At 41.7% G+C, this 25,379-nt stretch overlaps 2 protein-coding genes across 2 annotated transcripts; both read right to left on the reverse strand.

The window, feature by feature from the left end:
• Positions 1–1,763: 1,763 nt before the first annotated feature.
• On the reverse strand, positions 1,764–9,952 carry cyp27a2 (cytochrome P450 family 27 subfamily A member 2; the record flags this gene model as incomplete). The annotated part of the gene is made up of 9 exons (XM_083908713.1): positions 1,764–1,883; positions 2,172–2,408; positions 2,480–2,561; positions 5,154–5,320; positions 7,153–7,316; positions 7,409–7,606; positions 7,690–7,889; positions 9,003–9,193; positions 9,662–9,952. 9 exons carry the CDS (start codon positions 9,950–9,952, stop codon positions 1,764–1,766), a joined length of 1,650 nt encoding a protein of 549 aa, XP_083764839.1.
• Positions 9,953–17,012: 7,060 nt separating this feature from the next.
• Positions 17,013–24,987, reverse strand: map3k2 (mitogen-activated protein kinase kinase kinase 2; the record flags this gene model as incomplete). The annotated part of the gene is made up of 16 exons (XM_083908594.1): positions 24,918–24,987; positions 24,006–24,124; positions 23,865–23,905; positions 23,672–23,771; positions 23,470–23,583; positions 23,265–23,343; positions 22,996–23,126; positions 21,802–21,881; positions 21,597–21,661; positions 20,831–20,923; positions 20,488–20,727; positions 19,434–19,582; positions 18,665–18,796; positions 18,423–18,552; positions 18,165–18,342; positions 17,013–17,232 (listed from the first exon to the last, which is right to left on the reverse strand). Exons 1-16 carry the CDS (start codon positions 24,970–24,972, stop codon positions 17,013–17,015), a joined length of 1,926 nt encoding a protein of 641 aa, XP_083764720.1. The 5' UTR covers positions 24,973–24,987.
• Positions 24,988–25,379: the final 392 nt, after the last annotated feature.

Genomic DNA, 25,379 nt, shown 5'->3' on the forward strand with positions numbered 1-25,379 from the left:
CAAAAACGTCGTACTATACTGTCAACCAAAATTTGAAAAAAAAAATTCACCAAATTTTTTGCTCCAAAATTTGACAAAAACGTCATACTACACTATGTCGACCAAAATTTAAAAAAAATGTCCCCAAAAAAATTTTGGTCCAAAATTTGACAAAAACATCATACTATCTACCAAAATAAAAAAAAAAATGTTAAAAAAAAATGTTGGTCCAAAATTTGACATTAAGGTCATATTATACTATGTCATCCAACATTTGAAAAAAAAAAAAAAAAATGACCTAAAATTTGACAAAAAAGTCATACTATACTTTGTCGTCAAAACATTTTTTGGGACAAATTGAGTATAGCATGTTATAGCAACCTAAGGAAGTGATTTCAATGAAAACAAAGTGAGGACCGGCCAAAATGTCCTCACTCCGTGAAAATTACCTCACTTTGTTGGTTAAAAACCCTCACTGGTCCTCAGTATGCTGCAAGTACAAGAACACACACACACACACACACACACACACACACACACACACACACACACACACACACACACACACAAATACATATAAAAACAGCAACGATGGAGCGGCCAGAGGCAGAGACTCACAATCAAAGTTCACCTCAAGGTTGAGAAAGTGCATTTTTGTGTCTGTGGAGACGCAGCCAGAGAAGCACTTTCATTAAGAGGCAAAAACCTTCACATCCTCTCCAGGAAAAAGTCTGGGCAGAGACGGGAAAACATTAAATCACTTTACAGCTAGAACAAAAAAAACAAAGAGGAACAAAAGCCAAAAAAAAAGAGTGAGAGGCTGAATCTAAGTAAACTTGACTGAAGCAGCAGAGATGAGGTCGAGAAATAAAAAAACTGTAAAGAATGAGACATATAAGACATATTTACAGTCAAATAATTTAATCTCAGAATTCTAACTTTTTCTTTAATCTCAGAATTCTGTCTCTAACTTCAGAATTCCGACTTTTTCTTTAATCTCAGAATTTCAACTTTTTCTTTAATCTCAGAATTCTGAGTTTTTCTTTAATCTCACAACTTTTTCTTTAATCTCAGAATTCTGTCTCTAATTTCAGAATTCCGACTTTCTTTAATCTCAGAATTTCAACTTTTTCTTTCATCTCAGAATTCAGACTTATTCTTTAATCTCAGAATTCAGACTTATTCTTTAATCTCAGAATTCTGAGTTTTTCTTTAATCTCACAACTTTTACTTTAATCTCAGAATTCTGAGTTTTTCTTTAATCTCACAACTTTTTATTTAATTTCAGAATTCTGACTTTTTCTCAGAACTCTGATTTTTTCTTTAATCTCAGAATTCTGTCTCTAATCTCAGTATTCTGATTTTTTCCTAAGAATTCTGACTTTGTCTTTAAAATTAGAATTCTGTCTATAATTTCAGAATTCAGACTTTTTCTTTAATCACAGAATTCATGCTGTTTTATTGTTGTTTTTTTTGTTCACGTGTTCCTAAGACTCTTCCGTAGCAAACAGATAATTTAGCATTAAATAATCTGGAATTAAATTCAAAACTACTGATCCCAAAGCATTTAAAAGTCAACAGTAAGAGTTGGACTTACTTATATATAATACTTAAATATCTAATTATAATTTGTAAAAAATAAAAGCATTTGCACACATAAAGATCTGGCGAAATTGAAAAAAAAAAAAAGCTTTCCTTGCTATTTATTTACTTTAACTCGATTCTAAGCTTGATTCTCCCTTGATTTCAGCCTTTTAAGAGAAGCACATTTGATCACTCACAGCTCACTGGGCTCTGGGCAGGAAGCGCAGGTTGATGGGCTTTTCAGGGACGAGCAGAGTCCGCGTGATGGGCTCGATGGAGGTGACGCCGGGCTCAGGCTGGATGTTGTAGCTCTGCATCAGCTGCAGGGTGAAAAACATGAACTTTTTATCACTTAACTTAACTCTTCAATTTCCTATTGTAGGTATTTTCATTCAAAGTCAGCGCATCCACCGATCCTGCAATCATTTCACAATAAAAGCCTTATTGCATGTGTGACACGTGCGATAGATAACGATACGGCAGCAAAAACGATTAAACGCGACTTTAGAAAAAGAGAGGATCGGTCGCTCAATCAAGAAGTGAGCTCATGATCCCACACTTTGCTGATTGGGATTTGATTATCACTTCATCGTTCCTGTGCCACTCACCCTGGAGAGCGTGAAATACAACTCCATCTCCGCCAGCCTCTTCCCCACACACCCACGCCCCCGCACGCCGAACGGGATGAAGCTGTACGGGTGGTGCTGGTAGGAGCCGGGCATCGGCGCCACCGAGTCGGGGCCGGGTGTCTCGGTGCGGAGCCAGCGCTCCGGGATGAAGCGCTCGGCGTCGGGGAACTCCGCCTCGTCGTGAGAAACTGCAAAATGACACAAGTGGAACAAAGTCTGAAAAGGAAGCAGAAACTAGAATTAATTCACGAGGAGGATACACGTGGAGGGATCGGGCGCTTTCGTACCTTCTTCGGGAACCAGTAGTTGTCCAGAACCACCTCGTTCTCTGAAACGATGCGTCCATTTCCAGGCACCACAGGATAAAGTCTGGCGGTGAGGGGACAATAAATCTCTGTCACGTGACTGCGAACTGTCCACGAACACAGGAAGTCATGGACAATCGGCCATCATGGACTTACCCAGCAGATGTGATGCAAGAAAGGATAACGCAGAGCGATTTTATCACCGCAATGGACGCGCTGACACGTAAACAGCATTTTAACCCCGCAGTGCGTGACTCTTAAACATCAACAAATGTCCATTAGATGTCAACTATTGTCAAACTCAAAGTGTTGCTCAGTTACATTCCAGCGACAGTGCCAACTTTCATGACGGACTCGACACGCCTCGCCGCCGTACGGTTATTTTGCATCTCCATTAGCGATAGCACCTGGTACCTGGTACCTTTTTTTTGCGCGGCGTTGCCAGAATCAAGCCGAACTGTAGATCAGTTAAAAAGACGTCTAACGATCCTAAAAAAACTTGGGTTAATATCCAGCATTTACTAGGGAAATGTCAAAATTTCAATATTTAACATAGGGGTCTGGTGTCTTTAGCGTCTGACAGCACTGCTAGCATCACAAACCCCGCCGCTGTATTTCAGTCCAGTCACTGTTGCTCAGTTACATTCCAGCGTCAGTGCCGACTTTCATGACGCGACGCGACTCGCCTCGCCTCGCCGCCGTACGGTTATTTTGCATCTCCATTAGCGATAGCACTTGGTACCTGGTACCTTTTTTTTGCGCGGCGTTGCCAGAATCAAGCCGAACAAAGCCGAACTGTAGATCAGTTAAAAAGACGTCTACAATCCTAAAAAAACGCGGGTTAATCTCCAACATTTACCAGGGAAATGTGTAAAATTGCAATATTTAACATAGGGGTCTGGTGTCTTTAGCGTCTGACAGCACTGCTAGCATCACAAACCCGCCGCTGTATTTCAGTCCAGTCACTGTTGCTCAGTTACATTCCAGCGACAGTGCCAACTTTCATGACGCGACACGACTCGCCTCGCCGCCTTACGGTTATTTTGCGTTTCCATTAGCGATAGCACCTGGTACCTGGTACTTTTTTTTTGCGCGGCGTTGCCAGAATCAAGCCGAACAAAGGCGAACTGTAGATCAGTTAAAAAGAAAACGTCTACAATCCTAAAAAACGTGGGTTAATCTCCAACATTTACCAGGGAAATGTCTAAAATTGCAATATTTAACATAGGGGTCTGGTGTCTTTAGCGTCTGATAGCACTGCTAGCATCACAAACCCTGCCGCTGTATTTCAGTCCAGTCACTGTTGCTCAGTTACATTCCAGCGACAGTGCCAACTTTCATGACGGACTCGACACGCCTCGGTGCTGTACGGTTATTTTGCGTTTCCATTAGCGATAGCACCTGGTACCTTTTTTTGCGCGGCGTTGCCAGAATCAAGCCGAACAAAGGCGAACTGTAGATCAGTTAAAAAGAAAACGTCTACAATCCTAAAAAACGTGGGTTAATCTCCAACATTTACCAGGGAAATGTCTAAAATTGCAATATTTAACATAGGGGTCTGGTGTCTTTAGCGTCTGATAGCACTGCTAGCATCACAAACCCTGCCGCTGTATTTCAGTCCAGTCACTGTTGCTCAGTTACATTCCAGCGACCGTGCCAACTTTTATGGCGCGACTCGCCTCGCCTCGCCGCCGTACGGTTATTTTGCATCTCCATTAGCGTTAGCACCTGGTAACCTGGTACCTTTTTTTTTGCACGACGTTGCCAGAATCAAGCCGAACAAAGCCGAACTGTAGATCAGTTAAAAAGACGTCTAACAATCCTAAAAAACTTGGGTTAATCTCCAACATTTACCAGGGAAATGTCTAAAATTGCAATATTTAACATAGGGGTCTGGTGTCTTTAGCGTCTGACAGCACTGCTAGCATCACAAACCCGCCGCTGTATTTCAGTCCAGTCACTGTTGCTCAGTTACATTCCAGCGACAGTGCCAACTTTCATGACGGACTCGACACGCCTCGGTGCTGTACGGTTATTTTGCGTTTCCATTAGCGATAGCACCTGGTACCTTTTTTTGCGCGGCGTTGCCAGAATCAAGCCGAACAAAGGCGAACTGTAGATCAGTTAAAAAGAAAATGTCTACAATCCTAAAAAACGTGGGTTAATCTCCAACATTTACCAGGGAAATGTCTAAAATTGCAATATTTAACATAGGGGTCTGGTGTCTTTAGCGTCTGATAGCACTGCTAGCATCACAAACCCTGCCGCTGTATTTCAGTCCAGTCACTGTTGCTCAGTTACATTCCAGCGACCGTGCCAACTTTTATGACGCCACTCGACTCGCCTCGCCTCGCCGACGTACAGATATTTTGCGTTTCCATTAGCGATAGCAGGGGACTGGTGTCTTTAGCGTCTGACAGCACTGCTAGCATCACAAACCCGCCGCTGTATTTCAGTCCATTGACTGTGTCAGACAGAGTCTGTGCTACGGTCATGGAGGAAGTACTGAACAAATAGTTTTAATTCACTGATACGAATGATGCTATTAGTACCGCTAATGCTAATAGTAGCATCATGAGCAGCTACTTGCTGCTTTCCTTGACTTACTTCTAGTTTAACTTACAACACGTCACAGTTTTTGAGCCCGTACGCTTACCGCAGCGTCTCCTTGACGACGGCCTTCAGGTAGGGCATCCTGCTCAGGTCGTCCGTGGTCGTCTGTCGTCGATCGGGACAAACGGAGTTCACCTCCCGGTACAGTTGCTCCTGGACCCCGTTGTCCTTCGCTAAGTGGAACAAAGCCCAAGACAAGGTGTTGGACGTCTGAGGAGAAACCAGAGAAGGAAACATTATAAACAGAAGTCATTCAGTCACGGGTATGATGTATTTAGTCTAAACTACAATTCCGCTGCTCAAAGTGTCTGCATTTGTTCTAGAAAAGGCCGCTAACGTCTGTGCCGCTTTCACAATCTCAGCGACAAGTCTCAACCTCACGATGAGCAACACCGCTCTGTTTGAGTCTGCTCCTGTTGTTGCAAGAGATTATTTTCTCCCCCGAGGGCAATTTAATTACACACAAACACAGCAATTGTTGCGGCTACGCCACAGCACCAATGTGGGTCAAGGTCGACTCGGGTTCACGTGCGAGATAAATCGTGCTCACAGTCAGAGACGGAGGGGAAATGCAGGAAACATAGAGGTGTGTTAGTCTTACAACACAAAAAACACGATGAAGAATAATTCCATATTGATAGAGCGCTTCAAGGACTCTGGATAGTTTTTACGCCATGAAATATAACACTGTGTTTGATCTGTGTGAGGCTTGGTCTTTTTTGATTTTTTTTTAAAGTTGAATAGAGCTCCAACTTATGATTGTTTTCGTAATCGATTGTGAAAGGGAAAAACATTATTCTGCCTTCTCAGCAGAATCAGCTCCCATTCCTAAGCACAAGCTTAAACAATTCAGGACGGCGCCTGCCGCAACTGTTGAAATCACAGTGGCCTTGGTGCACTGGCTCCAGACTGTTGTCTACAGAACTTGTGTCTTCATATTTTTGCTGAGGCTAACCGGACGAGGGAAGATGACTGACGCTATTGCGCAGTCCTCCCCAAGGTCAGCTCCATGTATCGGCAGAGAAAGCACCTTTAAAGCGGAACTCGACCGGAAGTTCCTATTAACGCTGCTTTTTTGGTGTGTATCAGCGTCATTACCTTGTTTATGAAGCCCTGAAGGTTCAAAACAAACAGTTTCGAACCTTCCATTGCTGAGAACGCTGTGTTTTATTGTAATCTCGGGGCTCAACGAGATCTCTGAAAATCCCGTAATAGTTACGTAAACAGTGGTTCCCCGGAACAGCAGATCCTCCTGCTCCGGGCACTAGTCCGGGCACATCCGGTTGCGTACATTGAACCGCAGAAGAAGAATAACGTCCGTTGTGGAGGTGTTTCACGAGCGACAGTGTCTTCTGACTCTGGGTCAAAGGTCGTCAAAGGGACTGCGGCGGGGAGTCGTGAAGAAGCTATTTTTAAACATTGTTAAAACAATGTTTTGATAATGAGTAACAGTACATCCACCGTTCCAGAGGGGGGAGCTGCGTTTCTGAGAGCTGGTGTGCTGAATAGTACTGGCCAATCACAAGACTCTGTCCTCTGGGGGTGAAAGTTCACTCTGAAACATCGCGGCTGAAGAACAGCGTCAGAAAAGAGGATTTCAATCGGCTCGTTTACAGCAACTAGGAGGTTTTTGACCATAAAAACAAGTTGATGTATGTAAGTAGACCTCCATAACTAACATATATGTGCAACAGGACCACTCTGTCACCTTTAAGTAACCTAACTCTGGGACTCACGGGCAGACTGACAGAGGATGCCCAACTGTTAACATACTTTTTATGTCCGGCATTGTCTCAGTTCTCCTCAGATCTGAGTTGCTTCCAATAAAGCTTTTCAACTTAACTCATATCTGACTCCAGGAAACGAACCAAAATGATTCACTTTTTAATGATTTCTTTGTTACGTGGAGCAAAGAAACGAAGAAAGCGTTCACATTTCAGAAGCTAAAACAGTCAGAAGTCTTGTTTTGATCGCGAGAAAAGCTTCAAACCGATGAATCGATGAACCGTTTCGTCGATGCGTTTGCGCGGTTCCTCACTCACCGTGTCGACTCCTCCGAGCAGCAGCTCCGTGACGGTGACGTAAACATCGGCTCTGCTCATCTGGTCAGAAGACAGCAGCTGGGTCAGGTACATGCCCTGTGGCGTCTCACCTCTCTCCACCTGGGCTTCCATTTCCGCCACCCTCCGGTCGATGAGCGTCTTGGCTTCCACGCAAACGAAAAAAAAAAACTAAATTCAGACAAACAAAATTTGCACGCATTGTCCGCCCCTCTCCGCCCCTTCTTTTGCCGCCTACCTACGCCGCAGAGGTCGTCCCAGGCCTGGACGAAACGCTTCCAGAAGGGCAGGATGTTGTAGCTCCAGCGCGGGAAAAGAACGAGGATCTGAGACAGGAACAGCATGTTGTTGACGCCGGCGATGAACTTCAGCGTGTCTTTGGGAATGTCCTCCTCCAAGCAGCCGAGCCGGGTCTCAAACAGGACCGCAGAGACAGCTGCAGGAGGACGAGAGTTGAAGAGATCGAAGAAAAAAGGTTTCCGGTTTCGTACCTTCAACTCAACTGCTGCAAAGTCTTACCCTCAAAGCCAAACTTGTAGAATTCAGCCGCCACGTCTGAAACCGTAGCCCGGTCCCGACTGCGGCCGCGGAGGACCTCGACGCGCTGCAGCAGATCTCCGACCACCTGGTGGATGACCGAGGCATAACCCGTCACCGCCTTCATCTTCAGCAGACCGGGGTTCAGGACGCTGCGGAGGTGGTGCCATTCTGGGCCGGTGCTACAAAGCCAAAGAAAGCTCTCCAGATTAGGAATTTAAGGGGATCCATGAATGTGTCCTGAGGAACTCCTGACAAAAAGGGGCTCTTAGAGTGTCTTATCCATTGCCTTGCTCATGGACACTTCAACTGCGGAAAGTTTCTTTCTAATTATTTCATAAAACCGAAAGAAAGTAGCACTTAGAACTGAAGGGGTCCCATGAGTGTGTCCTGAGGAACTCCTGATAGGTTTTGGGTGGCTCTTAGTGTGCCTTATCCACTGCGTTGCTCAGGGCCGGCCCAAGCCTCCATGGGGCCCTAAGCAAAATTTGGTTTTGGGGCCAATAATAATGATTATTGATCATTCACACACCAACTACACTAAAGGTATTCTACTTATTCTGCTCTAAATACACTTGTAAAACTAAATGTGAGAACTTTTTGTTGCATGGAAGCAGACACCAGATTTGTAAACTTACACAAAATCAGCAACTCCCCCCTACTGGCGACACAGAGAATCAATACATAAAACCAAACGGTTTATGAATAAAATATTAAGATATTAAGGTCTGAAAATCAAAAGTTTTTAACAATCTTTGGTTTCAAAATACACTCCTGTAATACAAAGATTTGACTTTTATATGTTAAAAAACACAGCATTAAATAAAATAAACAAACAAATACTTAAATAGTAATGTAAATCAACAGAGGCACCCGGAACAAGGTCATAAAAAAAAGGTTTATAAATAAAATATAAAGTTAAATAATCACATCTGACAACTGTGAAAAAGCTTTGGTATAAATGGGGAGAAAAATTCTAAATAAACTACAGCAATCCAAACTTTTTTTTTTTAAAGTTAATTGCTCTTGGGGGCCCTCTAGTTGGCTTATGCCTTGGGCCGGCCCTGGCTTTGCTCATGGGCACTTCAAGACTACAGACATGGTATGGTCACTGTGGTGGAATCGTGTGTTCCCAGGTTTTGTGTCTCCTTAGCTTGAAAAGTCAGTTTCATTCAACTTCAACACTTCTCAGGGGGCCCGAGACTGTGTCCTGAGGAACCCCTGATCAAATTAGAGAAGGTTAATGCGCGGCCATATTAACGGTTGCTTGTTAGCCAGGTGACGAGTCCACTCACCTCACATGTAAACCGTAGGCTTGTCCTCTCAGGTCCCTGTAGTCCTTCCAGTGCTGCATGTCGAATCGGACCGGGTAGCGACCCTCTTGTTGGATCACCTGAGCTATGAGCTCCGCACTGGCCACGTTCACCATCTCATAGGCGCCCATCTTTGAGCGCCACATGGGCCCATACGTGTTCTTCTCCACACACTTTGAAAAAAAAAAAAAAAGTTTAATAATAATATCTTTTGTTTAATGCAAATATTTTGTCTGTACTGTTGTTGTTGGTGAGTTCAGTTTGTTATATGAACATTATTCCTGAGTCTCTGTGACATATTAGGAGGATTTTATGGCCAGTTGCTTTAGATTTATTACATAATGCACCTTTAAATAAAAAAAAATATAAAAAAACACATTTAATACAATATTACACCGTAACTTTGAAATAATGCTTAATAAGAAGAACATAATGGTATAAATACACTGTGTCTAATACTTTTAATAGCACTGTTACTTTAAGTAAGTTTTCTAAATTCATGCCAAGATATTGTTTTAGTTAGTTTATTTAGTTTGGGTAAAATGTTTTAAAACCTAATCATTTGTTATTAACTTTAATGGTTGTAAATCCTATTATTTTCGCAAAAACAGTGTATATAACATTAACGCGCTCCTTTGTACCTGCATTAAATGATACTTCTTCAGATATCCCTTGATAAACAGCATGTTGAGAGATGTGGACAAACTGGGTCCAGGCAGGTCGTCGATGGTCTTCATTCCCGCCGTCTCTGTCTCTGTCGCGGTCTGGACGTTCAAGTTCCGTCGGACCAAGATGGCACCGGAGCCTCCTCCACCTCCACCTCCTCCCAGAGCCCGGAGCTCCGCACCGGCCCGGGCCGCCGAGAGAGTCCGCGCGCGGAGCGCAGGGAGCCGCAGAGAGCGGACAGCAGCAGCCGCCGCTAGGACGTCCATGTTGTGAGAAGTTGTTTTGTGTGTGTGTGTGTGTGTGTGTGTGTGTGTGTGTGTGTGTGTTTGTGTGTGATAGGGCGGACGGTTTGGATGTGACAGTCTTTTGTGCTTGCTCAGTCAATTTAAAAAAACAAAAACAGTTTGAAATGCTCTGACAACAACTTCCTGGTTGTGTATCGAGGTCTGCAAAAATGAATGTATGTCTATGTGTGTATGTGGCTGAAGTATTATGTCAACAAATAGTGAATAAGTTAATACGTTTTGAGTTACCTTGCAATATGTTTTGCGTTGATTCCCAATAAGTTTTGCGTTACTTCACAATAAGTTTTGTGTTCCCTCGCAATATGTTTTGCTGCAATAACAATAAGTTCTGCGCTAAATCGCAATAAGTTTTGCGCTAAATCGCAATAAGTTTTGCGCTACCTCAAAATATTTTACATTACATCGCAATAAGTTTTGCGTTACTTTGGAATAGTTTGCGTTGGCTCGCAATAAGTTTTGCGTTACCTCACAAAATGTTTTGCGTTACCTCGCAATAACGATAAGTTCTGCGCTACATCGCAATAGCTTTCGTTACCTCACAATATTTTGCATTACCTCATAATAAGTTTTGAGTTACTTCACAATATTTTGTGTTACCTTGCAATAAGTTTTGCGTTACTTGACAATAAGTTTTGTGTTCCCAATAACAGTAAGTTCTGCGCTACATCGCAATAAGTTTTGCGTTACCTCATAATTAGTTTTGCGTTACCTCATAATATTTTACATTACCTCGCAATGTTTTGCTTTACCTCACAATATGTTTTGCGTTACCTCACAAAATGTTTTGCGTTACCTCGCAATAACGATAAGTTCTGCGCTACATCGCAATAACTTTCGTTACCTCACAATATTTTGCATTACCTCATAATAAGTTTTGCATAACTTCACAATATTTTGTGTTACATCGCAATACGTTTTGCGTTACTTCGGGATAAGTTTTGTGTTCCCTCGCGATGTGTTTTGCCGCAATAACAATGAGTTCAGGTTTTGTGTTCCTCGCAATAGCAATAAGTTTTGCGTTATCTTGCCGTAAATTTTGTGTTACCTCGCAATAGCTATAAGTTCTGCGCTACAACACAATAAGTTTTGTGACCTTGCAATATTTTGCGTCGCCTCTCAATAAGTTTTGCAATAATGTAACGCAATATAAAAAAAATCTTGCAGTGACCTTAACCTATGGGGGTTTCCAGCGGGATAATGGTGGAGAAAGCTACGTTAAGAGATGCTCCGCGCATTGTATCGTGAGAATAAAACATGCATATACTCTCATGTGTTTCAACACCATATAAATCGAATGACATTTGATCCTCTGCGGTCTTTTATTGCAGCGTTTATGCAGAGTTTGAGGTCGTACAGTGTTAATTTAAGTGTCTGCAGAGGCCGATGTTTATGTGTAATGTGAGAACTGGGCGAGTTTATCACATGGGCACTGTTATCCTGCGCCTCTCCCGCAGAAGGAATGCCCTCTTTCCTGTTTTCTACGTGTTTGTAAGGCTCACTTTATAGTTTTGAATAACCTCATCGTGAAGTCATCTGGAAACTCTGTGAATATCCTCTTCCTGCATGTGCACAGTATCCTGACAGGCAGACGTCAAAGCCACTGGGTTTATTTTTATTTCACTTATGTTCATTTCTGCAGCTTTAAGAATGTACTAAAATACAGAAAAAGAAACATTTGTCTTTGTTTTACCCATTTCAGAGATAAGATTCTATATAAATATGTCATTTTCTAGATCCAAGCCCTCATCAACACTGTTAGAGCTAACTAAGAAGTTACAAAAAGTTTGTTTTGTATTAGCTTTATTTTCTGAAAATGTCTGTAGTATTTGTATGTGTACTTACATTTTGCACAAAAGGTCTGATCTTTGTGTGCCGCTTGATACAAATAGCTGCATCCTCTTTAAAAGGAAGTGTGCTTGATCATAATCTCACATACTGTATTCACTACAAATTTTAAAAAAGGCTGTTTTTTTGAATGAATAATATTTTTTTTTTTACTGAAAATGTCCACTAAAATGGACACTTGCAATATATAATTTCAATAAATATGACATACTTTATGGATATACTGTATATAGGCGTGGTATTAGATTTGTGTGCCTTTTTTCCATGAAGCAAATCAAATATGGATTTAATCACTCAAAAATGTGCTAATTTATTGTTTGCAAATGCACTTCCTGATTTGTTCTTTGCACCGTGCTTTTTTGTTTACAATTGTGACCATGGGGGCGGGGCTTAGGAAGCTGCCTGCCGATTGGCTACTGAGTTTTGGAGCGACAGCTAAATGGACCGGTAGTAGTCACGGACTTGGGAGTCGCTATCCGCCTGGAACTCGTACCGTTTGTAAACGTTAGCTAGAACAACATATAATACAAATACACAATACAATTATAACTTTAAGATACTTACGATTATTTTGTCGGATGTCGACGGTGGGAAAACCTGGGGAACTAGTTCCAGTCGTACGGCTCCGACTCCAAGTCCGGTCCATAGAGCTGTTGCTCCCAAAACACAGTGGCCAATCAGCAGGCAGCTTCCTAAGCTCCGCCCCCATGGTCAGAACTAATCATGGAGTGCAAAGAACTTTTCAAACAATGATTCCAAATCTGATCAATTCAAGGCAAAGTAAAAACAAAATGAGTCACCAAACACAAAACAGGTGAAATAAATATCTTTTTTTTGTTTTATTGTTTTCATCGTCTTAGTCATAATTGCTCTAATTATGAACACAAGAGCTGTTGCAATACTCCAGAATTTGTTTTTTTCTGCCAAAAAACAGCAACCATTCAATGGCACCGCTGCGTCTCTCAGGACCCAACCATGCATAATAAAATCTCCCATTTTTAAAAAAACAAAACAAAACAAAAACAAAACAAAAAAACAAAAGTGAAATAAAAAATATATATTAAAAAATTATGCGTACCACTGATATACAGATCTGATATAAACAGGCGTATTGGTCACAAACCAATTAGAATTATAAACATGGCTTCTTTTACAATACACAGACCAAACATGTGGGATATAATCGAACTTTTCTATCCTTTTCTTCTTCTTCTTTTTTTAAAAAAAGGGTACATTTTTAATATTATACATTTGTACATTTGACTTTTTTTTTCAAATTTGTTTTTCTTAATTTGTTTTTTTTAATAATTAGTTAAACGTTCTCACACCCTACGGTTAGAATGCTCAAGGCCTTTAGGGGGCGCCGAGTCCGATGAGCACAATATGCAGTAAAATGCACGTCTACAAACACACTCACACACATACGCACGCACGCACACACACACGAGTGGCAGCAGTGACTTTAGACACTGAAGAGAGAACTACGGGTGGATCTTGGTGCAGGTGGCAAATACTGGTACCAAAGAGTTAATTCACTGTGGTGAACGAGGCCATCTGGTGGTAGAAATGAGACATTACATTCATATACAGGTCAACGTCGCTAGCATACAATCACACACACACGACCCGATCACACTTGTGTAAAAAAATAGAAATAAAAAAAATGTGCAAAGAAAAAAGGTCGAACGAACCAAGGAATCGAGTAAAAAGCATCAGTGGGATAATCGTTAAGTGCGTTTCATGACATGAGGCTGATTTGAAAATATTGTACCATCTTTTTTTTTTTCTTCTTCTCTGGAGTTTTGTACCAGTTTAAGTTGAAAATACAAAATATTAAGTTTGATTAAGTTCAGGGGTGAAAATGAACCACAGAGCAACAAATGCCAAATGAGTTTGAAGTGCCTTCAGTTACAAAAACAAAAATAAAACAAAACATAGCTCTTTAGTGGTAACTAGTGGACACTGTGGGGAACTACAACAACAACAATCTGCAACACACACACACACAGACAGACATTCACAAAGTACCATTGCAGAAATGGGCAGATGGAAAATAAAAACAAGTATGAGGTCAAATAGGGAGGAGTTTTTTTCAAATCATTACAAAACAACAAATGGAGTCAACAAAACAACTTTAAAAAAAGGAACCGTTTTGATGTAAATAGCTGCTAAAATATTCCTGATTGCACCTGCTGTCCTGTCTCTGGTCTCCCTCTGATTATTCTGTCTGATCATCATCGTTAATGTGGTCCAAATTAGTGCTTTTTTCCCCTCACCCATAATCAATTAATCTGTCCGTTAATTAAATTTCTCAATTAACGGATTAACCGGGTCCATAAAATGATAAAGATGACGATTTTACGTCTTCTTGTGAATTTTCTCCACAAACCAAAATTCTGCTTATAAATATAATTTTTTTTTTCTGATTCCTATCCATATTACTACTTTAATCCTAATCTGGACTAATCGTCGTCATTGACTTCACATCTTATACGGTACGTGGAGACGACGCGCACACATTTAACGGAGTGTTTGTGGTTTTTCTGTTTAAAGTGGCGGAAACACACAAATAAAGCTCTGTGACACAAGTGCGAAAACAAAAAAAACGTGTGGGAGTGCATGCAAGGCCAAAAATAATCATCATAATCATAATAACGATGATTAAAAATACATCTGACAAGTTGATTTGACACTGAACTGAACTGTAAATGAGCAGCAGCATGTGAGACGACAGTGAGAATCGCGTGTCGACACGTTCCGACTTGTGCACATTTTTTTCAAATGCTCCTTCTTCACTCTCAGCGCTTCGGTCACAGCATGTTGACATTCCAACTTCTTTTTTTTTCCCCTAATGACCTGATTTTCACAGTTACATCATACCCCGACATAAACAGGAGAAGAGCGTTTCTGATTTTCCTCCAAGTGGCACGAGAGGAAGCTCACGTACCACAGTTTACCACTTAAATAACGATGACTTTGTGCCTCTTGTTTGCTTTCAAAATAAAATGCTTCACATGTTTACAGAAGCAGCAATCAGTGCTAAACTGTTTGCACTATAAATAAACACTAAAACTGTGTGTCTTGTGTTTGTCAATTGACGAGATGCGACCATTATAATACTCAGTATTTTTCGCAATATCGTGATAATATCGTGGTGTCTTCATTTCCTATTTAGTACCATATTCTTATATGTATATATATATATATATATATATATATATATATATATATATATATATATATATATACACATTAGTGTAATAATCTGTGTTAAATAGAATTTTGAATTAAATAGTCCTAAAAATATAGCAACGTACCAGGAAAATGTCAATATGCATTGTAACTGATGTGCATATTCACTACACTGTAAAAAAAGAAAGAGTTGAGAAAACTCAAAATTTCAAGTCAACTTATTGCAATCAATCAAGATAAAGATAAAGTTATTTTGTTAGACAAACTTTAGACAACATTTAGAGATTAAGGGATGTGCCAACTCAAAAAAAAATAAATTAAAAATTAAAAATCAATTTTTAAATTATCTGAACAAGAAGGGTTAGACAAACTTTTTGAAATCAGCATTTTGAGTTTATCTAACAAAATAATACTAGTTGACGGAACTTTCAAAAAAATTTGCAATCTTTTGTTGGGCTGTAAACTCAAAATATTATTGCATCAAGTTGCCTTTAAATTTTACATTTTCTCAATTTTTTTTTTACAGTGCACAGTCCATTAACTAATATTATTGTGTTTGAAAACAGAATTTTGAGTTGGCACAACTCTAACTTACAAATGTATTTAACACAATAATATTAGTTAATGGACTGTGCACTGTAAAAAAAAAAAAAAAAGTTGAGAAAAACTTAAAATTTCAAGGCAACTTGAGTTTGTCGAACAAAATAATATAGTATATAATATGATATATATATATTAGTTGATGGAAGTGAAGCAGTTTAAAAAAACAACAAAAAAAACTCCAGATCTTTTGTTGGGCTGTAAACTCAAACATTGATTGCAGTAAGTTGCCTTTAAATTTGGAGTTTTCTCAATTTCTTCTTTTTTACAGTGCACAGCTAATCCACGTCAATCTCAAAAATGCGATTCTGAACTGATCTGCACTGACAGTGACTGATGCAGAGGTGAAAAGTGAGCATTTGAAGACGAGAATCAACCCAACTGGAAGCAAAAAAAGTACCGATTCGTGAATATAACTGCTGTGAAACCAGCAGTGTTTTCAGGGTTTTTTTTTTTTGGTCACCAGACAAACATGAAACCTGAACTGAGATCAGATGGATTTTGGCTAACGGTGTGAAGGCAGTTCAAAAAAAATAATAAAATAAAATAAAAAAATTACCACCGAACTCGATACTCGATATTCCTACACTGTGTTTGAAAACAGAAAAGGCACACGGCAAAGAACAGAGATGGGGGGGATTAGAGGAGGGAAGGTAGTTTTCAGACATTAAAGCAGACAAACACATTATTTCATCTGACCAGACCAGAGGAGGAGGAGGAGGAGGAGGAGGAGGAGTGTTCTCCACACGTGGGTTTAAGTTTGATCAATAGCAGCGGGCCCAGGTCATCACCATCACTCTGGGTTTTTTTTGGCAGGAGACTACATTCTAGGGTCGGGTCAGCGAGATGGGGGAGGGGAGGGGGGGGGGGGGGGAAGGGGGGGAGGAGCCACTCGAGGAGAGTCAGACGTCGCCTCCTGTAGGTCCACAACACCGACACACCATCCCAACTCCAAACACACACATTTGAAGAGCGGAAACGGGGAACCATACAAACATAAAAAGACAACATTTTTCAAATGTTTCCCAAACGCTTCACGAGGAAATGCTTGATCCCTCTTTTTTTCTTTTCTTTTTTTTTTTCTTGACAAATTAAGGTGCAACTTGCAGAGAAAAATAAAAATAATTCATGCCCTTTTATGGCAGTCTCGTACAAACGGAGACGAGGAGACGCAGGAAGTGTCGCCCCCTCTGCCGTGGACACGCCCCCCCAGCCTTCTGCACGCCACATCTACCTGGTCTCATGTGGAGGTGAATGGCAACGGGGGCAGAGAGCGAGGACGCCCCCATCGGGGCGGGTAAGGCCGTATCTGGCAGTTCGGCAGGGCGAGTGGAAGGGAGGGGGCGGGGTTTCAAGGTTCAAGGTTCAAGGTTCAAGGGCGGGACTAATGTACAAAGATGTGCCTCAGTAGCTCATCAGCAGACGGACGCTGCTTGGTCTCGACAAAGATCCGTTTGAGAAACTCTCGGCAGTGGTCCGACACGTGGGCGGGGAGGACCGGGTTGGTCGGCTGCGTGGCGATCTTAAAGATGGCCGCCATGGCCTCAAACTCCGCCCACGGAGGTCGCTGCGTCAGCATCTCCACCACCGTGCAGCCGACACTCCTGAGAGCAAGACAACAGGCGGGAAAAGTGAGGAGGAGCAAACGCAGGGCGGCGGTGGTTTTCTGCTGGAATTGTTATATGGTTTATAAAATGTCCGAAAATGTGAATCTGCATTTCCCAAACCTCAAAATGACGATGTTTTTGTGATTTCTTTTTTTTATACCCTACCGTTCAAAAGTTTCACTTAGAAATTTTTGAAGGAAAAGCGCTTTTCTTAAATGAATATAACATTAAATTTATCAGAAATACACTCTATACATTGTTAATGCAAACGTTCGGTTTTTAATGGAATATGTACATAGGTGTATAGAGGCCCATTTCCAGTGTTCTAATGGTACATTGTGTTTGCTAATGGCGTTAGAAGGCTATTGGATGATTAGAAAACCCTTGAAAACTCTTGTTCAATGATGTTAGCACAGCTGAAAACAGTTTTCCTGGTTCTCTGACACAAGCAAAGTCATTATTTTGAATAGAAATCCCTATTTCTAATCTTTTGATGAATAAAAGTGTGACTTTTAATGGAAAACACACAAACAAACTTTTGAATGGTAGTGTATATGGAGCAAAGAAAGCTAAAATAACTAAAAGCTTGTTTTTTAAAATAATAAACACATAGTTTTTTGGTTCCTTTTTTGCCACCCATGCAATGTAAGTGTTTTTCAGCTTTCTCCTAATTTCTAATTCCGTTTTTTACAAGACTCATTTATTACAATCATAACTTTTGTGACAGAAAGTTTTACTATAATTATGTGCTTTTAACTGAAAGTGAAGATCTTTCTGAGAACCTTACATTATCTGAAATAGCAAATCATCCAAGTGAATGTATTAATTATCAACAATTTTATTACATTATAATACCTGACTATATACCTGCTATTATTTGAGGAAACCTGGAAATCCATGTCCAGGATTTCCAGGCTCCAGGTACTTACCAGATGTCCGCCTTCCTGCCGTAGCCCTCTCCACTGATCACTTCCGGGCTCATCCAGTAGGGGGTGCCTGTCACCGATTTGATGCCCGTCCCCGACAGACAGATGGTCTGCAGCCGCCGGCTCGCTCCGAAGTCTCCCAGCTTCACGTTGCCCACCGAGTCCCGAAGGATATTGGCTCCTAAACAAAAGAGAAAGCAAGTTGAATTGTTATCGATCAAATAAATAAGTAAACCTTCAGTGTCCAAAGGTCCAGCTCACCTTTAATGTCTCTGTGCACGATCATGTTGCTGTGCAGGTAGGAAACGCCTTCCAGGATTTGCCGGGTGTAGCGGCGCGACACGTTTTCCGTCAGCGCTCCGTACGACTTTAACTGGTCCTTAATGGAGCCCTGAAAACCACAAAATGTTATTATTATATTGTTATTATTTTTTTAAAGACGTACTGTATGTGTACGTATGCTTTACTGTATAAAAGGTAAGCTGGGAAAATGCTCCACTCACTCCGGGCATGTGCTCCATAAAGATAGAGAGCGTTCGCTCCATCGTGTCTCGTAAACAGCCGTAGTACTGGACGATCCGCTCGTGGCACAGGTTCTTCAGAAGCTGGATTTCACACTCCAGTGCGCTCACCTCCTGAATGTGAGGGACATTCATGGACATTAACCACTTCTTCATTGACCCTCTTTTTGGAGTCCCTGCTCGAAAATGACATGCCCAAACTAAATAGAGTAAACCTCTGCAGTTATAAGCTCTATACGGATTATCTTGGTATCGAAATAAAGATAACACTTGTGAGATTCCACCAGAGGTGTAAGTTTCACTGTAGATGCCACTGTGTCAGAGTAAATGTACATGGAACACAGCAAAACTGAAGGATTTTTTTCTCTCGCCTAAAAACATATTGCATTTTAAAGCAAATATCTGTAGATTCTCCGTTGTCGACACATGTTTGTTTGTTGTTTACATAATCACGCTGACGCTCTGGTGCCGATGTGACAGTTTTTTTCTGCTCCTGCCATTTGATCCATCTGTGTTTTAACTGTGTTTGGTAAACATAAGAATGGTTTATATGAGCTTTTAGCTGAGTTTCTGACCTTTCTGTGGGTATGCAGCATGTCTGTGTTTGTTAAACTTAGGCATGGTTTTATGGTGCTTTTGTCGCTGCGTCTGACGCTGCCCCCGATCCCGGGGGGCAACCGTGAGGAAGAGGTTAGTTTTTTTTTACAGCATCGGCAGGAGATTCTCTCCACATAAGCGGTAGTCCTCTCACCTTGCTGGTCTCCGGACTCTCGGGGTCAAACTGGACCTGTTTGACCGCCAATTCTCGTCCGGTATCAGCATCATAACAGAGGAAAACCCGTCCGAAGGCACCCTGACCCAGAAGCTTTCCCAGCCTCCAGTTGGTTGGAGCACGAGGAGCTGGAGGGAAAATGTCAAGATCAGGCTTTTAGCTAGGATTTTTTAGAGGGTGTCCCCCCCTTGCCCTCCTTTTAATATAATTTTGTTGTTATGGCTGGGACTGTGTGTACCGACATCACTAAAGTCAAGGCATTGCAATTATAGAGGGTGCCCCTCATCTGGTGCGGGCCTTTTTTTACTGCGCACCGCCCCTGCTGACTGTAAGCGGACCCTTCGTATGGATGGAATGGATCATTTTCTGTGCGCAGTTTCATCCCCACATTCATATATGACACGTACATAACGATCTCTATGACGAGGATCGAGTACAATCGCGATGAAATACAGGGGACCCGAGTAGATCTTAGTAAAACGTATCGACAGATTCTCAAGAGCGCACTTTCCATTGTTTTCACTCCGTGGTCTCATCTCTTTCTTTGGAAGACGCTTTAGCGCTGAAATTAAGGGAATAACAGATGCATCGGATGAGCCGATCTCTTTAGTGAACTGCTCAAAGAGAGAGAGAAGAAAGTGTCGAGGGGAGTTCATAATCCGCGATGCGATGCAGCCAAGTTTCGCTTTTTGCGTAAAGAGACTTTCCAGCATTTAATAGGTGCTGTTCCACCGTGTACTCACATCTTGTTGGAATCTTGTGATGTTCCAAACTGATCTGGGACAGACTCTAAGCGGGTATAGACAGGCGCGTGCTGGTAAAAACTACGGCCAGCCCGCGCCTGTCTATACCCGCGCGTCGTCACAACAACGTTTCGGTGGTTACCGGGGGAAAAATAGGGCGTCTAATTTCTTATTATTCCCCAGGACGCCGGGACACCCTGCTGGCTAAAAGCCTGGTCAGGATATAATTTAAGTAGAGAACAATTAGCAGAATCAGATCACACTGATGGAGACTAAAGAAAAGAACTCACAACGGCTGGGTGGACTGATGTCCATGACGGATAAAGTGGGAGCAGCACTTGCGTTGGGGTTGGACTCAATGTCGCTGCCCCGCCTGGGCCTCCGGGCAGGTCCCGGGGCCTCTTCGAGGTCGGGAGTGAACACGCTGCTGCCGCTGCTGGTGCTGGGCGACTGCTCCGTCGGACTGAAGCTGACCGGCGAGCGGAAGCCGTGAACCTGCGTCCGCCGAGCCCGAGGGAAGGTCTTCCTCCCTGTGAAGCACAAGAAGAAGAAGATGATGATGATGATGATGATGATGAAACAGAATGACTTCTTATTTGCCCGTCAGTCTTTTAACAAAGAAAAAGTGCCCACCATCGCTGTAGTCTTGAAGGCCAAAGGGAATGCCGTATCGTCGAGGATACGTTCCCCCTTTACCTGACTTCTCAAACACCGGGATGTCGTACTCTGCAGATGAAGAAACATAATCTGTGATTTAAAAAAACTAGAGTGGTGATAGTCGCCGACTACTAATGCTCCGCGCTGACTCCATGCGCCCACATTTTTATGCCAATTTTAAATCAAAATTTGCATCGGCAATGAAGGCCACTTTGGACATGTGGTGTGCAGCGGTGACCTTGGAAAGTAGGTCAAGGTCACCCATCTTCGAACTTATTCAAGATACTTGTAAGAGGCATCCACAGTGCCAGTTTGGCAGCAATACAATAAATATTTGTCAAGTTATCGAGTTGACAAGGTTGAAAAGTGCCGTTTTTTTGGCTATTTTTCAAGTTTCAAGTGCAGCTGTGACCTTGAAAAGTGGGTCAAGGTCACCCATCTTCGAACTTGTCCAAGATACTTGTAAGAGGCATGGACAGTTCCAGTTTGACATCAATATGTCGAATATTTGTCAAGTTATCGTGTTGACAAGCTCGTAAAGTGCCGTTTACACATTTCTCACATTTCCCCGCAAAAAAAACACGTAAAAATTCACAGAAAATTCAAAAAAAGGTTTTTGGACAAAACGAAAAAAAACGCCTGGAGATATTCACCCACTAAACAATCCTGCAAAATGTGAAGGACGTACGCGCACAGGAAGGTTTTCATTTTAGTCCGGACCGTTATTTTTCCAGACATTTACCTTGAAAGTCCTGGTGGTTATCCGGGTAGCTCTGTGCTCTCGGCATCCTGGATTTTGGGTAGTCACTGCGCGAAGACAACAGCCATTAAATAACAACACTGAATATCACAGACTTAGGGAACTATAGGAAAAGCACAAGTAATCTGTGTGTATCTGCAGATTATATCAAAGAGGCTCATGTATCAGATAATCCCGAGCTGCTGACCTGTCCAGCGGGCTGTCTAAAGACGGACAACTTCCAGACGCCGAGTTCTCTGGACTGCTCATGGACAGCGGGTCCAACATCTAAAAGAAAGAAAACAAATCTGTTTAGAAGAAGAAGAAGAAGAAACTCCCCCCCCCCCTCCACACACACACACACACTCATTCAAACATAACAAAGCCTGCAGTCAGACTGGAGAACATTCTGTAAGATTCCTTTAGCATTTGGTTGACAAGTGGATACGTTTTTGGTGGCATCTAGTGGTGAAGACAGACATTGCGACCAACTCAATGCTTTCTTCACTAAAAACACAAAAACTCCATGGACCGATTTTGTCCATTCAGACCTTTTGTACAAACGTAATAATAAAAATATCCCTCATTAAATCAAACAAACAAACTAAAAAAACAACTCTACGAACATACCAAAAAAGGGTGTAAAATTCAAGCTCTGCAGTGACGTCTTTGTTATGACCACACTGACCTGCTGTTTGTGCCATTTTATAACAGGTACTTAACATTGTGCAACAGGGCAGAAAAGAGCAAAGCAAATTACGTTCATAAAAACCAAGCGATGGGGTTTCACTTTTAAGGCAACTTGATCGGATGATGATGATCGTCTCAATCAGTTAATTGTTTGGAGAATATAATGTCTGGAAATCATGTTATCATGCATTTCGTTTTGTTCACAAACTATTATTTGTTCAGTTTTAAGGATTTCTTTGTCACATGTAGCAGAAAAGGGCACAAAAACACACTCAAACTGATTAATCGATCATCAAAATAGTGATCGGTAATCGATTAATCGTAATACTGCAAAATGTTAGAGCTTCTGTTATGTTTAACATACGACGTGCCATTGAAAACTGCCATAAATAATATCCTTTATATAAGCCTTGTTATAAAAAAAATCAAATCAAATGGATTTAAGGATATAAGATGCTAGAGTGCTTTTATTTTGAAATGTGCACGGAAGCTGTTGTGTGTGTGTGTGTGACATATTTGACAGATTCAGGTATTAAAACTGTATTAAAACCATTTAATTTGCTGTAAATCATGTGCCACTCATAGAAGGAGCTCTAAGTGCAGAAATACGGCTCACTCAGGCAGTGTCACCGTGCCCGGGTATTATCGCGTGGAATGCGTAAGTTGACATTCCTGAGTGTGTGTGTGTGTGTGTGTGTGTGTGTGTGTGTACCTGGTCCATGCTCTCAGGAATGAACTCCCCCTCGCTGTTGATGCTGGTGAAGGAGCCGTTCCTCGCCACCTGCTGGAGAGCGTCGGGAATGTATCCAGGAGGAGGAGAGCTGCGATCTGTCGAATGGGAACCTGACATCGGAGTGGGAAATAAATAAATACGATGAGAGTGGGGAGTGAGCTTGTGTGAATGACGCTATATTTATTTATAAGGGTGGGAAAAAAAACCCCTGAATTTTCAGTTTGATAGTTTTAAGAGACATTATTCACCTATCAAAGCCAGCATACTCTTCTTTTCGGCGACCCTGAATCCCGTGTTGTCCAGCTCCTCGTGGGACGGCAAGAGGTTCTAGAGGTGGAGAGAAAAATGCTTTTAACATTTAACAACAATAAAAAAAAAAAAAACTACTTTGACAGTCGTTTGTTTCAACTCTCAGAGGAAAATGTGTGTTTTTCCTCCGGAGGAGCTGCTCACCTGCGACGACACCTGGAGAACCAGGAGGATCTTCAGGCTCTTCATGTGAACGCTACGATCCAGCAGTTCCACTGCCTTGTCCAGGTCGTCCTGAGTGGTCAGTGGAATCACCAGCTGCAAAAAGAGAAGAAATACATTTGCCGTGTTGATCTTATCATCTATATATTATTCAAGATCTGGAGTGAAAAATGCAGACGTGTACCTCATTGTTGGAGTAGTGAAGGTCCATCGTTTGACCAAAAGCCACCTTAGCTTTCGACCTCAGGTCATCGAGCATGACGGGGCGAGGGAACTGCAAGATCCTAGACAGAGAAGAGGTCAAAGGGTCAAGAGGCAACAGCTGCATGTGTGCGCTGCTGACGGTAAAGCGAGGAGGAACACGTGCGACGTCTCACCTCTTCTCCCCTTTGAACTCAAACTTCACTCTGACGTCGTTCTGCGACACAGAATTGAGCAAAAAAAAGACGACGAGTTAAAACTTAAGCTTCTCTGGTTTTCCTACTTCCTATGTCGTCGTCTCGTCAGCGGGAGGTTACCTGGTTCTTGGGCGAAGAGGCTTTGGGTTTTCCGAGGTCCGACAGGAACATGGCCGGACGGCTGGAGCGGTGCAGTTCGGCCAAGTCCTGCATGATCGAGTTCAGCGCCTCCTGCTCATCTGCGGGACAAAAAAAAAGTAGACGGAGACTGATTAATTGAATAAGGCGATTCATCCGGCTGATATTTGCCATTTAAAAATAAAAACTGTATAGGGAAATTATTAAAAATTATGAATTTTTGTTGGGTTTTTTTCCCATTAAAAAGTGTATTTTTTAAATTTCTTGATGACCTGAGTGCATTGTTATGAATGCATAACCAGTTGACCTTTTAACAGTTCAACAGTTCAGAGAACTTAGATGATCATAAGCTGCAACTAACGATTATTTTCGTAATCGATTAATCTGTCGATTATTTTCTCGATTAATCGACGAATCGTTTGGTCCATAAAATGTCAGAAAATGTTAAAAAACGTTGATCAGTGTTTGTCAAACCTGGAAGTGACGATGTTCTTGAACGTCTTATTTTGTCCACAAACCAAAATTATTCAGTTTTAATGATTTCTCTGTTTTGAGGAGCAAAGAAACAAAGAAAATATTCACATTTAAGAAGCTAAAACAACCAGAAATCTTGTTTTAATCATGACAAACCAATTATCAATTATCAAAATAGTTGCCGATTAATTTAGTAATCGATTAATCGTTTCAGCTCTAGATAAAACTAATAAAAGTTAAGAAAATGAAAGACATAGGTCGTCACAAAGACGTCTCACGAGAAGAAACTCTTTACAGCTTACTACGTAAACTGCGTCCGTGAATCTCATCGAGTTCATTTGATATCACAGGTCTGATGGGGGGGGAAAAAAAAATAAAGGCTTATTGTCAGACAGTAGCACTAAATTAAGAGACACATACCCATCATCATGGCACTGCGATTGACCCAGGAGGCCAGGAAAGAGGATTCTCCCATCAAAGGGATTCCTTTCTCCTGCAACGGCACAAAAAGCACAACATAAAGCCTGACGACGTGCGGATGATGGAGCACAAGTCAGAGGCCGAAGCTGCCGACTGATCTGAGAACAGCGGCTCGAGCCAGAAGAGCAACTGTTTACGTGTGCGAGATGCCTGCGCGGTCGCAATAACGACAACTGTACGACAGGTGTTCTGCAATATGTTACGTGAACGAGCATGTGAATGTTCTTCTGACCGTGCGCTTTCAATATATGGATATTGTAAATTGAACATTAAGTAGAAATGTCAATCTCTCTATAAAGTAAAAGACAGCTTCTGATGCAAGTTTCGGGGGAATGTGGGTTATGGCTCCAGGAAAACATTATCAGATTTTGGCAGGGATTTGGACAAAAATCCAAATAAGGT

This window comes from Microchirus variegatus (assembly GCF_963457635.1).
Source record: "Microchirus variegatus genome assembly, chromosome: 22".
Lineage (NCBI taxonomy): Eukaryota > Metazoa > Chordata > Actinopteri > Pleuronectiformes > Soleidae > Microchirus > Microchirus variegatus.